This window comes from Cebus imitator, unplaced genomic scaffold, assembly GCF_001604975.1.
Source record: "Cebus imitator isolate Cc_AM_T3 unplaced genomic scaffold, Cebus_imitator-1.0 Scaffold112, whole genome shotgun sequence".
Classification (NCBI taxonomy): domain Eukaryota; kingdom Metazoa; phylum Chordata; class Mammalia; order Primates; family Cebidae; genus Cebus; species Cebus imitator.
Genome location: NW_016107427.1, coordinates 2,005,336 through 2,019,864, shown reverse-complemented (window position 1 = coordinate 2,019,864; position 14,529 = coordinate 2,005,336). Strand labels below are relative to the sequence as shown.

The following is a 14,529-nucleotide window of genomic DNA, read 5'->3' as shown; positions in this document are numbered from 1 at the left end:
TCTCATGGATTCTGGCATCCCCTTTGACCCAGGCTACCTAGGGGATCTGGCAGATGCCCCCACCTGTGTATTGTGCCTTAATTTGTGCACTCTTCCTAGTGCATGTGAATCATGTGGTCCATCTCCACAGCTGCCCTTCATCTTCACCTTGGGGTCACTCAACTGATGGGCTAAAACAGGTCATTTTCAACCCGGCTTTTGTTACACCATTGGATACTGGGAAATTCTTAATGCCAAATCAATGTCCGTTCACTTTCAAAGCAGACAGGTAAATTGTCCATGGCAGAAGGAAAGCAGAAAACAAGAGATGTCCTAGACTAACACCCGAACTCATCTGCCTCTAAAATCCACCCTTTACATCTGAAACCCAGGAGAGGAAGGGAAACATGTCACACTGATACTAGCTTGACAGCTGTCAGCCAGAGCTCTCTGAGGAGAGGATACATCCCTCGGCAGGAAAAAGTGGACTAGCATTGGTGGTGTGCCAGGGGAGGGGAAGGAAGCTGCCGGGTGAATACTAACCTTCCAGCAGCCAGCTTTTCAATCAAAGTTTCTCAGTGCAGTGGCCACGTGGAATGATCAATTCAGACACTGAATTGTACCAGTGCGACCCAACCTTCAAATGCAGTGTTTAGTAGAAGCCAAGAGACAGAATACCAAACTATATTTACTGTTTACAGTAGTAAAGGACAACAAATAATGTACAAATTGGTGAATAAACACAACAGAGCCAACAAACATCCCACCCAAGCCCATACAGCAAACAGGAAATGAGAACATTTTTAGCAAGATTTCAAGCAAGCAAGAGATGATGGGTTGTTCAGGTGACTATAAAAAGGCAGAGAATGGCCACCAAGCAGCAATGGATCCTCAGGGAAGGAAGATAGGCAGAACTATGAAAATGTTTAATTGGTATAGATCCCAAACTATTTCACAGAACTGAAATCACCAGACTAATGCATAAATTCAATACATATTTGGAAAGCAGCACAGCACAAACCCACGAGAAGAACGTGAAGTCATCATTCCATGGGTTCATTTGTAACCACACCTGGAAGTAGCTCTTTTACACAACAACGTAACTGCAAATTCAGCAATACTTAATCTTACTTTTTTATGTATAGACCATAATTATTCATCAGAAGCAAATACAAGAAGAAATCTGAGGCCACAACACCAATACCAAATGAGAAATGTGGGAATTTCTTCAATATCAGAAGAAGAAAAAGCCAATTTTGGTTGTGCCAATCCTTGCCTGTGTGCCAATGCCAGGTACTGAGCAGGGAGTGGGGTGGGAGGGTGGCAGGGAGGTGGGTCCTGGGCCTCAGACCCCAAGGTCACATGCTCAAGGGCCAGAGAGCCTGTGGGGCCAAATTACCAAAGGACTCAGTTATTTTTTACCCTTTGAAAAAACATTCCAGTATTCTCCCTTAAACTTTACCATATACTGACAAAGCTTAAATTTGCAATATTTAGCATTTTAATCACCTGTGCCCATAACCACAAATGACAGTCTGTCCTCCCTACCCACCTTTCCCCCAACACCTGTCCGACAGCCGCACCCCCACTGCAGGAAACGCCAATTCTCTATGTGACTGGAGTGAGCAGAAGAGAGGCAACCAACTCAGGAGTCAGATCCCTGGCCAGACTAAAAGCAAACATTCAGGCTACAATTTTGGGGTTAAAAAAATGTTACAGGAGGGGGAAAACAAAAATAAACCCAAAATACCTTGCAACTCATTTTACCTGAACAAAGATAACAATTCTGATTGGCCCAATTTATGTTACAGATTCATCCCTGCAGATAGAGTTTTGAGTTGCACTTGAAGTACATCAAGGAGGGGAAAATCATTGTGGTGAACGTCCTCGAGTTTCCACAGACGACTTTGTGGTCGGCATGGTCACCATTCAACAGCAATGCAAGGATGGACGGCCCAGGCTGGGGACGGCCCTCTAGAAACCATGCCCCGCCAGGCTGCTCTCCGGCGCACCTCCTGTCTGCTGCTGGAACACATCGATGGTGTCCTCGTCCTCCATCTCCAGCTGTCACAGTTGTCACAACAGGCACAGCAAAAGAGAGGGGAGCCTGTTAGTTTTCCTCAGAGGATGAGAGCCTCACTGGTACGAGTGTTCCCTGACACTAGTGACATCATCTGATCACACCTTGGCTCTTGTCCGTCTGGATTGCGGCTCAGCACACGTGTAAGAGGCGTCACTACATGCTCACCACAGGCCTACAGTTCACTAAGCTCCTAACAAAACTCACAAAAGCATATTCAAAGCTAAAATGTTAGCTGATAGAAAAACTGTGTCTAGGCTGGGCACAATGGCTCACACCTGTAATCCCAGCACTTTGGGAGTCCGAAGCAGATGGATCACGAGGTCAGGAGTTCGACCAGTCTGACTAATATGGTGAAACCCCGTCTCTACTAAAAATACACACACACAAAAAAATTAGCCAGGTGTGGTGCACGCCTGTAAACCCAGCTACTCCAGAGGCTGAGGCAAGAGAATCACTTGAACCTGGGAGGCGGAGGTTGCAGTGAGCTGAGATGGCACCACTGCACTCCAGCCTGGGTGACAAAGTGATACTCCATTTCAAAAAAAGAAAAAAGAAAAACTGAGTCTAAAAAAATCAACTGAAATGTCTAAAATTCTTATTGAAAATTACACAAAATTGGATTCTAGTTAAGAACATCTGATGAGCAGGACTGAGTCCTAGGACTGCAGGAGCCATGTGCTCTATGCCAAGTGCAGCGAAACATGCCATGAAAGCCAAGTCCCCAGCTCACAGAAGGGCCCATCAAGTGGGGGTTCACTGCTGCTTCTCCCTGCCCCTCCCCCTTCAAAGCCCAGGCAAGGCAGTGAAACATGCCGGCTCACTTCCCTCCTCCTGACACGGTGGGCCCAAAACACCCACCCTGATCTTCTTCCATTCTCTGAGCAAGAGGAAGCTTCTGCCAGTTGCTACAGAGGCACAGCAGGACTGGAAGCAGTCATGCTCCCAGATGGAAAGGAGTCCCATCAGGGCTTCTGCCACCCTGGCCCTGCCACAGACATGGTGGGCTGGAGGGAGAGCCCTCAGCAGGACTCCCTCTGCCCCTCGGTCCACCTGTCTACAGCCTACCCCCCGACTCCCAGTCAAGCCCTGGAGATTCCATGAGGCCCTCCCTGCTCAGCTGATCTCACAGCCTCTCCCTGGTGAACCCTCCCAGAGCTGCCACTGTCTCAGTGCTGTGCAGATTTCCTAAAGTAGCTAGAAATTGATATTTATTGCAAAGATGTTTTCAAAATTAAATACTAAATATTATTTAAAATATTAAATGTTTTACAAAAATATTTCCACATAAAACATTCCAGTGGATTCTCACAACCTCGAAAGAGAGAAAAAGCAGTTATTAACTCCATTTAGACAGACAAAACTGAGACTCCAAAAGATGAAGTGATTCTTGGTCACAGGGACATCAGCTGACAAAAGACAAGAGCTGCAGCTTGAACCAGTTTTAAAAAATGTCTGTTTCCGAGTCCAAAGCTCCTTCCACAACAATATGATGCACTGCAACGTGATATATGAAATCTCATTCATTTCATCACGTGACAGGTATGTGCCTGAGATAAACGACCTGTGCTGACTGATAATCAGGTACGATGGCATGTTCTGTCCACTCATGTCACTTGCACAAGATGCTTAAAGGGCACAAGAATCAAGCCAGCCACTGAGCTGCACGTGGGCTACAACCATAGGTGTCCAGACGAGTGGGAAGGGCCACTGAGTGCTCCTTCACCCCCGCTTCCCCCACCGTGAGGATGGGCCCGGCACTTGGCCCCATCTCCAGACAGCAAGAATGATGTCTGCAAAGCAGTTTTCTCATTTGAAAATTAATTTTTAAATTTGAAAAGTAAATAATCTAATAATCAAAATCATTAAGGAAAAAGCAGAAAGCATTCTGTATGAGCTCCCATCTATGATTCTCAAATAAGCATATCCCAAGTGGCAGTTACCCCACGCAAATCAGAAGTCACCCGGGAACCCACATGAAGCCAGCTCCATACCTGTGCTGGAGTGTCGGTTTCATTAATTGGCTGCCCATCAAACCTGAATCTAATCTGTCTCATTGACAAGCCCTGAAAAGGAAAAGCAGTCACCATTAAATACTTCCAGATACAGCTTAATTCAAAAACCAAATATTTTAATCCAATATCAGCGTTCTGATATGCAGATGTAGGATCCAGTTCAGTATTAAGAACTCGCCAGTGGGCCTCCAATCTCTTTCACACGGTGCCTGACACCAGTGTTTTCAGAACCCACTGTTCTACCATCTTCTCTCTGATGGGCTAAAACAGGTCATTTTCAACCTGGTTTTGTTACACCATTGGATACTGGGAAATTTTTAAAGCCAAATCAGTGTCAGTTCAGTTTCAAAGCAGATAGGTAAGTTGTCCACGGCAGAAGCAAAGCAGACTTATATTTAAACACCAGAAAACAAGAGATGTCCTAGACTAACACCCAAACTCATCTGCCTCCGAAATCCACCCTTGCTTTACATGTGAAACCCAGGAGAGGAAGGGTAACATGTCACGGTGATGCTAGCTCAGACAGCTGTCCCTCAGCAGGAGAAACTAGACTAGCATTGGTGGTGTGCCAGGGGAGGGGACATGAGCTGCCGGGTGAATACTAACCTTCCAGCAGCCAGCTTGTCGATCAAAGCTTCTCAGCGCAGTGGCCTCATGGAGCGGTCAATTCAACACCGAATACTCTCTCTCCTGGTGCCCTGACCTGCCCCGCCTCATCCCTCCCATTTCCTCCCAGAGGCCAAGCAGAGCTTCTGCCCTGTGGGCACCACCACCTCCCCCCTTTACAAAGTTCTCAGCAAGGAACTGGATGTGTGACAATCAGGGACAAGACAAGAAGCTGCGGAAAGCCGGGGAGCAGTCACCACCATGACTTTGGCCTTGAGGAGGGCAGCAGGAAGGAGAGCACACAGCCTTTCTTGTGTCCTGAGGGAATGGAGAAACATGGCCAAGGACAGAAACGTTTCCTCAACCAGCAGTTCTGATTTAACTGCAACAGGACTGACAGGGTTAAAATGTGCACCTGCTCCCCCTCGAAGCCCCACTGAAATGATGGAAATGGAAAAGGCACAAACAGCAAGGACAAAGAAAACGGGTGCGGGGATGGGCAGAGCCGTCCCGCTGGGCTGGGCCAGAGGCTACCAAGACGCTGCACTCGAACCCGGGCGGAGGCACTGGCAGGCCCCAGCCTGGGAGGCGGAGCTGTGGCAGGCGGCTGACTCCGAAAAGCTGCCCGGAAGCTCACATGCAGAGCCCTCAGGCAGGACCCCTACAACCCTGTGCCTCCCACTGCAGCACACAGGAGGTCTGCTTTCTGAAGAGGTGCTTGCAGAGGTCCAGTTGCAAGGTGGAAGCAGGCCCGTGGAAGCCCGTGTCCTCAACCCTGCGCACCGAGCCCCCTCTCTCTCTGGATGTGCCCCCAGGAGGCTGGCCAGAGCCTGGAGGAATCAACTGTCAAACTGCAGCATCTGGGCGCCTCCAGAACCCCCAATCCAGACAGGTCACCCCACATGGATGCAGAGCCCTGGAAGCATAGCCATCCAGGTACACAGCTTCTCAGCAGCTTCTCAGTGCTCCATGCGTGCACAGAAGTCAGCCTTCTTGAGAGCAGTCAGGAAAAGGCTCCACCGTGCAGCAGCCCAGAGAGGAGGGGAGGAGCACAGGGAGGAGCACAGAGGAGAATGGAGAGGGAGGAGGCAGGAGAATGCTCCCAACACAGGCCTGCACATGCACACACCCCCCACACATACACACACATGCGCATACACCACACACACCTACACACACGATTCAACCTCTATTCAAAACATAATGCTACCTTCAGAAAACAATAAACTGCTACTGAGGATGGGGGTGGTGGCTCACGTGTGTAATCCCAGCACTCTGGGAGACAGAGGCAAGAGGATCACTTGAGCCCAGGAGTTCAAGACCCGCCTGGACTGCATAGGGAGACCCCTATCTCTACAAAATAAAAAAGTTACCCAGGCGTGGTGGTGTGTACCTGTAGTCCCAGCTACTCAGGAGGCTGAGGCAGGAGGATCACTTGAGCCCCAGGGGTCAAGGCTGCAGTGAGCCATGATCTCACCACTGTGCTCCAGCTTGGGGAATGGAGAGAGACCCTGTCTCAAGAAAATAAATAAATAGCTACTGAGAAAAAAAAGAACACTCAAAGAACAGAAAGAAAAAGGAACTTTTGGAACTTAAAAATCACGACAGAGATGAGAATGTCCATAGAAAGTGGAAAGACAAAGCTGAAATGACCTTCCAGAAAAGAGACCAACAGCAAAACGAAGCCCAAAGCAAAACGGGAGACAAACTATCACATTTACAATAGCTAGGACAACTAGCAGCAGGAGGAACAGGAACTCCAGAAAGAGGGAACAGAGTCTAGAGAAGCACACAAATTATCAAAGGAGTAACATAAGGCATACTTCCTGAATAAAAATCAATGTCTAGAGCCATAAAACACCCAGCAGCATGAGTGAGAAAATTGCCCAGCCCTAAGGCCATGATAAGGAAACGCTGGAATGCCAGCATATGGTACAGACACTTCTGGAGAAAAACAAGTCACAAACAAGTACATAAAATCAGAATCCACTCAAATTCTCACCCCCCTTTTTTTTTTTTTCAGATAGGGTCTTGCTCTGCCCCCCAGGCTAGAGTGCAGTGGTGCAACCACAGCTCCCTGCAGCCTCCACCTCCCGGGCTCAAGGAATCCTCCCACCTCAGCCTCCTGGGTAGCTGGGACTATAGGCTTGCACACCTGGCTAATTTTTTAAATGTTTGGTAGAGACAGGGTCTCCCTATGTTGCCCAGACTGGTCTTGAACTCCTGACCTCAAGTGATCCTCCCACCTCAGCCTCCTGGGTAGCTGGGACTATAGGCTTGCACACCTGGCTAATTTTTTAAATGTTTGGTAGAGACAGGGTCTCCCTATGTTGCCCAGACTGGTCTTGAACTCCTGACCTCAAGTGATCCTCCCACCTCAGCCTCCCAAAGTGCTGAGATTACAGGCATGAGTCACCACGCCTGTTTTCATTTTTAACATTGGGAGCTTTTCTCATGGCTGACCTCTAAAGGAAGAAAGAAAAAAAAGTTTTAACCAGGAATACTGTATGCAGCCACATACTGAAGTGTGAAGGTTTATAAAAGCAAAAGTCGCTTTCAGCCATGCAGTGTCTCAAAGACGCTGCCCTTCTGTGCCCTTTCTGACACGACCCTGGAGGATGTGCTCCACCACAAAAGGGAGGAGGACAAATCCAGGAAACACCCAGGGCAGAACCAAGTTTCTAGAAGGATTTGAACAGGAGGCCCTGGGACCACGACTGTGCAGCCAGCCTCACAAGCAGCAGTGCAGGTGGGGCAGGCAGGGAGCCCTGGAGAGCAGTGGGAAGAGCAGAGCCCCTGAGACATGTACACGGCCCCACACACCTGCCATCCCGCAGCACAGCAGACAACGCGAGCACCCAGGAAGTCACATACATAGTGACCACCAGCCCAGGCGGCACAAACTCCAACAAGGGCCAGGGTCCAGCACCGGGCAGAGGCTGGGTCGCTCGCTCTGCTGGGAAGAACAGGGCCTGCGTGTCCGGACGCTCAGTCTCACCTTTTGCAGGTGAAAATAAGATCTGCCTTCGGCAAACAGAAGTCAGAGGGGCTGCCTGCCAACAGCGTGCAAGGCAGTGGCCAGTGACTGCCCCTGACAAGCAGGGTATCAGAAGCGCAAGGTAAAGAGGAGGAAATCTAACTGAAAATCCATAGGCAAGAGAGTAAAATAAAAGGGCAATGAGTTGCTGTATTTTCAAAACAGCTAAAAAAAAGCAGCTTCCAGGTCCCACTCAGGGAAGCAGGGCTCCCTGGGGAAAGGCATCTGGCTGCAGGGCCAGACCGCCAACACGCCAGGCAGCAGCCAGCAGGCAAAGCCCATAGGAGTGGCCTGGAGAGGGACCCCCTGGCCCAGGGCAAGTCCTCCCAGCATTACCAAGAATGACTGACACGCACACACACACCAAGTCCACAATCACACAGCAACCAGAAGGCGTCCGCCCAGCAGGGCACTGCCAGTGAGGCAGCTCATTATCCTGAAGCTGGAGGAGAAAGAATCACACATTCTTTCCTTTCCTAACAAAAGGGGAAACCACACTGCAGATGAGGGCACTGTCTCTCCAGGGCCACTCCAGCTCATACGGAAGGACAGGGTGACGGCGCCATGGGGCACACGGCACCTGCAGCTCCAGAAAGGGCAGCCCCGGGCAGGGCTCCCAACAGCCTTCAGCGTCACAGACTTCACAGATGTCAGTGCCCCATGAAGAACGCAGCACCCGGGAAGCCGCCTTGTCAGGAAGAAAACCCCACCATGCTCGTCTGAGCCTCCAGGTCCCCCCGCCACATAAAAGGCCATGGGGGCACAGAACAGCAAGCCCAGCCTGGGCCAAGTTTACGACACAAGCACCCGCCCACCCGCCCGTCCGTGAAGAGGGTGCCTCAAGCAGCTGCATCTGGGTCCAGCCCCAACACTCATGTTCCCAGGATGCCTGGAACCCACGGGGGGCCGTGCGGGGGGCCGAGGCGCGCACCTGCCTCTCGCAGTAGGCCTTCATCAGCTTGCTCAGTGGCGTGTGCCTCTTGATCTTGAACTGCACCACGGAGCCGTCCTGCCCGGCCACCTTCAGGTTGATGTGGTCGTTCTCCGTCTTCACGCCCTCCTGCAGGGGACACCAGAGACTGGCCTCAAAACTGTCTCACAATAACCGTGGCTTTACAGGGTGTCTTTAGTAACCATCGGCTCTTTAAACTCGTTAAAGCCAACCTAGTTCTTAAAATCCTCCAGCAAGTCAGAATCGCTCATGTGATTGTTTTATTTTTACACAAAATTTATTTTTAACTTCCACTTGTTAAGCATCTTTGGGTAAAACAATGCCAATCTACAGTCCTCTAACAGGGTTAATTCAAAGAAAACCTGTTTAATAAATCTAGGGAAAAATCAGAGAAAATCCATCTTTATTTTAAAGTTATTCTTGTGGGCTGGGCACAATGGCTCACATCCATCATCCCAGCACTCTGGGAGGCTGACGTGGGAGGATGGCTTGGGCCTAGGAGTTTGAGACCAGCCTGGGCAACACAGCAAGACCCCATCTCTTTTATAAAAAATTATTCTTATGAAAGCAGTAAAAACACATATCCACAAGTCACGACAGCTATACAGCACTAGTAAAAGAAACCAAAAACAGAACAAAACATTTGCAACTCCGAGGAACCCTGTGGGACATTAAAGTGGTGACCTCAGGAATCCAATTGAGGAGAGCCCTTCCCAGGGCGGGCAGCCAGGCTCCTTCTCACTGCCCTGTCATTGGCAAATGTGAAGGAAGCCACCTCCGAGTACTTTCTGGTTTCAAACTGTCCCATCTGAGCAGCAGCAGGGGGTAGTATTTTATTTTTTAATTCATGCCATGCTTGAAGCTACTCAGCAATGGCACATCAGGGTGTCTTGTTGCCTGGAAATGCATTTTGAGTTGAGGCAAAGAGCTGATGTCAACAGATTGGGAGCCAACTTTGGGGCAGCTCAGTCTGAGCAGGAAAGTGGGGTGCCCCTCAGCCGGCCTGCACTGCTGGATGAAGCGGTTTGAGTGAAGCGATGAGGCATGGCTCTCTGGGTCACTCTGAACGTCAAGTCTGGAGCACCCCAGTACCTTCTCACCCTATGCTGAGGTGCTCCCTGAGGGAGCACTGTACATTCCCTGGAGACCCTTGGGGAGGTATGGTGCTCTCTGTCAAGGGAGCTAGAGTGGCCTGTGAGGGGCCCTGGCAGTGAGGAGCTCTAGCCACAAGCCTGAAGATGGATGTTCTGGGGTGGCACTCACCCCCCGACTCCAGTCTTAGACCAGGTATCCATGTCCACTCCAGGGAGGCTGGTGGCTTTGCAGCAGCTTGAGTGGTGAGCTGGCACACCCCCCAACCCCCCATCCCCTCACCCCCAATGTGGCCTCCAGCGCAGAAAAAACTGGCCCAGAAGTGAGGGCATGCAGACCGCTCCGGGCAGGATGTTAGTGGGGACCCCTGCATGAACCTCCTTCACTTTAGGGAAGGAAGATATGGGTGTGTTCAAAGGCACAGACGCAGGACCCAGATCTGCACACACTGGGCAATGGCTGCAGCCCCAGGAGAGGCTGGGGCAGGGCAGGGCCAGCCACAGCACCTCTGCCCCATAACAGACAGACGCCAGGAATGGACGGTCTGTCCCAGGCCCCTGGTGAATTCCTAATAGACTAGTGAACTCACCGGGCGCGGTGGCTCAAGCCTGTAATCCCAGCACTTTGGTAGGCCGAGGCGGGTGGATCACGAGGTCAAGAGATCGAGACCATCCTGGTCAACACAGTGAAACCCCGTCTCTACTAAAAATACAAAACATTAGCTGGGCATGGTGGCGCGTGCCTGTAATCCCAGCTACTCAGGAAGCTGAGGCAGGAGAATTGCCTGAACCCAGGAGGCGGAGGTTGCGGTGAGCCAAGATCGCTCCATTGCACTCCAGCCTGGGTAACAAGAGCGAAACTCCGTCCCAAAAAAAATAATAAATAAACTAGTGAGCTCATGAGTTAAAAAATGAAGCCCTGGGCCGGGTGCAGTGGCTCATGCCTGTAATCCCAGCACTTTGGGAGGCCAAGTTGGGCAGATCACAAGGTCAAGAGATGGAGACCATCCTGGCCAACATGGTGAAAACCCGTCTCTACTAAAAATACAAAATTAGCCGTGTGTGTTGGCAGCCACCTGTAGTTCCAGCTACTCGGGAGGCTGAGGCAGGATATCACTTGAACCCGGGAGGTGGAGGTTGCAGTGAGCTGAGATCACACCACTGTACTCCAGCCTGGCAACAGAGCGAGACTCCATCTCAAAAAAAAAAAAAAAAAGAAGCCCTAAAAACATGGACCCCAATTCGCTACAGTCAATCCTCTGCCTCAGCTATCGGGGAAGTCAGAACCATTCTCCACCTGACCCAAAAGCTTTTCTTCCCAGCACCGCTGGGTCCCAGAGTCCACTTCTTCCCCTTCCTCAGAGGCCCAGGGAAGAGCTGCTCCCACGCGCACGGAGGGGACCCACCACAAGTGGGTCCAGTGAGGTGGCAACCACGCAGTCATTCTGCAATTGAACAAGTGTTTTCAGCGGAACTGGACCCTGAAGTTGATCACATGGCAGAGCTAAGTTTAAACACTGCTGAGAAAATGAGCATTTTACATTTACTCTTCATTAAGAGGAAGCTACCTACAAAAACGTAAAGGATATTTATCCTTGGCCTAGTTTTTTTGTTTTTTGTTTTTTTGAGTCCGAGTTTCACTCTGTCACCCAGGCTGGAGGGCAGTGGTGCAATCTTGGCTCACTGCAACCTCTCCCGCCCTGGTTCAAGTGATTCTCCTGCCTCAGCCTCCCAAGTAGCTGATTACAGGAGTGTGCCAATACACCCGGATAATTTTTTTTTTTTTTTTTTTTTTTTTTTTGAGACGGAGTTTCGCTCTTGTTACCCAGGCTGGAGTGCAATGGCGCGATCTCGGTTTACCGCAACCTCTCCCGCCCTGGTTCAAGTGATTCTCCTGCCTCAGCCTCCCAAGTAGCTGATTACAGACATTGGGCCACCATGCCCAGCTAATTTTTGTATTTTTAGTAGAGACGGGGTTTCACCGTGTTGACCAGGATGGTCTCGATCTCTTGACCTCGTGATCCACCCGCCTCGGCCTCCCAAAGTGCTGGGATTACAGGCTTGAGCCACCGCGCCTGGCCCCGGATAATTTTTTGAATTTTTACTAGAGACGGGATTTCATCATGTTGGCCAGGCTGGTCTCAAACTTCTGACCTCAGGTGATCCACCCGTATATCTGGCCTAGTTTTAACAAGTATTTAAATATTCCAACGACCGCAGGGTGGAAGAAGTTTGAGTTCACTGGAGTCAAAATGTAAAAAAACAAAGGTCACTCCAAACACATTGGATAGAGATTTCCCTGGAGTTTCACTACACAGCAAGCGGAGTGCAGACTTCCACAGAGACCCTGACCATGGTTCCAGGAGGTTCAATCCCAATTCCCACTAGTGTCTAGCACTGAGCCTCCATTCTCACTTGTAAAGGGAGGGTAGTCACCTCCAGGACCAGGCCAGTATTAGAGACAGCCTCCTTACAGAGCCATTAGCTCTAGTCATCTTCCACTGGGATATGACACAGAGGTCGACAGTGCACACCAAGGGCTTCAGAAGGTTCTCTTTTTTTAATCGTGGTCAACGTGACTACAGACCCTCCCAAGGACAGGCCAGTGCACCTTAGTGAAGGGTGCACACCCCAGAACTGAGACAGGGATGCACACTCCAGCGTGGCAATCCAGGAAACTAAAACACACCCAAGGCTGGCTAAGGAGGGGTGGGCATGCATAGGGGGTGGGCGCAGACGGGGGTGGGGGTGGGGGTTGATGGGGTGGGCGCACACTGGGGAACGCGATGGGGAAGGGTGGGTACACAACGGGAGGCGCGATGGGGAGGCGGTGGGCGCACACGATGGGGGATGCGATGGGGAGGGGTGGGCGCATACGAGGGGGGATGCGATGGGGAGGGGTGGGCGCATACGAGGGGGGATGCGATGGGGAGGGGCGGGTGCACACGGTGGGGGGGATGCGATGGGGAGGGGTGGGCGCACACGAGGGGGGATGCGATGGGGAGGGGTGGGCGCATACGAGGGGGGATGCGATGGGGAGGGGCGGGTGCACACGGTAGGGAGGATGCGATGGGGAGGGGTGGGGGCACACGGGGTAGGGGACGTGATGGGGAGGGATGGGCGCACACTGGGGAACGACGTGTAAGGGGTGGGTGCACACTGGGGGCATGGTGGAGAGGGGTGGGTACACACGGGGCGCGATGGGGAGGGATGGGCACACACTGGGGACACGATTGGGGAGTCTCGAAGAGAGGTGGACACACACCGGGGGATGCGATGTGGAGGGGTGGGCGCACACGGGGAGGGGGGTCGATAAGGGAGGGATGGGTACACACTGGGGGCACGATTGGGGGTCACGAAGGAGAGAAGTGGGCACACACGGGGACACGATGGGGGAGCACGATGCGGAGAAATGGGTGAATACCGGGGGCGCGATGGGCGCCCTGGAAGGATGGCGGTGCTGTTCATAGGGGCCAAGCCCCTCAGAGCACGCCCCTCCGGGGTAACCCCGGACGCTAATTCCAAAGCTGGCCCGTGCGCTCAACATGTGGCCCTCCCACGGCGATGCCGCGGGAGAGGGCGACGCCACCGGGCAATGACTCAAGAGAAGGCCACGCAAAGACGCCTCGGGGACACCGCCGGGGAGGGATCGGAAGCTGGGCCGCTGCTTCTGCCCAGCGCGGGGCCCACACCCGGCGGTCGACGAGGCGCAAGACCTGCCGCTTCCCGGCTGGGGAGGGGCGGGGCGTGGAGCAAGGGCGTGGCCAGGCCCGGAGGGGGCGGAGCTGGAGGCACAGAGCGCTTCTGGGCGGGGCGCGCCTTAGGCGGGCCCACTTCGGGGGCGGGACACTACAAGGGGTGGGGCACGGGGCGGAGCCGGGCTAGGGGAGGAGAGAGGGGTGGAGCCAGGCGGGGGCGGGGAGAAGGGGCGGAGTCTGGCTGGGGGCGGATCCGGGCTGGGGGCGGGGCGCGCCGCCGAGCGCCGCCGGGCGGGGGAGGGGAGCGGCGAGCAGCGCGGGAGCGGGGGAGGGGAGTAGAGGGGAGGGAAGGGAAGGGACGGGAGCGCGGGCGGCGCCGCTGGCCTGGGCGCGGGTCCCCGAGGGCTCCGCGGTTTCCTCGGGCCGACGGGGAGTGGCGCGCGGCGGCGAACGCGCCCAAGACGCCCGCGATGGTCGCGCGTGCAGACGGGGCGCCGCGCTTACCTTGGGCTTCTCCTCGGACATGGCTGCTCGTGCGGCGCGGGCAGGCGGCGCGGGGGAAGCAGCGCGGAGCGGGCGAGTCACGCTCACGGCCCCGCCGCTCTCCCGCCGCAACTGCGCGCGGGGCCGCGCTTTATCCCCCAAATCCCGGCGCGCTAGTTGGCCGGCAAGGGGTCACGTGGTTGCGCGCGTGCACGAGGCGCGCTCCCTGGGCGTCGGGCGCGCGCCGGCCTGGCCGCGGCTCCCGGCGGTTGGAGATGCGTCACGGGGCGGGTCCCGCGCGACCCCGGCGGGCGCAGACGGCCTAGGGCACTGGGGGGAGCGGGCCAGAGGCGCGTGCGGGGAGCCCGGGCTCTGGGGACCCCTGCCCGCGCCCCCTCCCGCGTCCTTTCCCCGACTCCTTTCCTGGGGACAGCGTTCCTGGGGTGCGGGAAGCGAGGCAGGGGCCGCCGCCCGTGGCCGCCGGGACGTGAGGCGGAGGAGGGCGGCCCCTGGGGGCGACGTTCCCTCTCGGGAGCCGCGGACGGAGCGGAGAAGGCGGCCCGCGGGGTCCCGGCCGCCGAGGCCGCG

General features: G+C 53.7%; 1 protein-coding gene across 1 annotated transcript; it reads right to left on the bottom strand.

Annotated features, from left to right (window-relative positions):
• Nucleotides 1-647: 647 nt before the first annotated feature.
• On the bottom strand, nt 648-14,155 carry SUMO3 (small ubiquitin like modifier 3). Its single transcript, XM_017538716.2, has 4 exons — nt 13,963-14,155; nt 8,649-8,777; nt 4,054-4,125; nt 648-2,043 (listed from the first exon to the last, which is right to left on the bottom strand). The coding sequence occupies exons 1-4, from the start codon at nt 13,981-13,983 to the stop codon at nt 1,954-1,956; spliced, it is 312 nt and encodes a 103-aa protein (XP_017394205.1). The 5' UTR covers nt 13,984-14,155; the 3' UTR covers nt 648-1,953.
• Between the last annotated feature and the right edge of the window lie 374 nt (nt 14,156-14,529).

Excerpts from the sequence above, each read along its gene's own strand:
- SUMO3 (XM_017538716.2), bottom strand. The coding sequence starts at position 13,983 with ATGTCCGAGGAGAAGCCCAAG. Across the intron at positions 8,778-13,962 it reads TGTCCGAGGAGAAGCCCAAG|GAGGGCGTGAAGACGGAGAA; the intron begins GTAAGCGCGGCG and ends TGTCCCCTGCAG. Across the intron at positions 2,044-4,053 it reads AAACCGACACTCCAGCACAG|CTGGAGATGGAGGACGAGGA; the intron begins GTATGGAGCTGG and ends CAACTGTGACAG.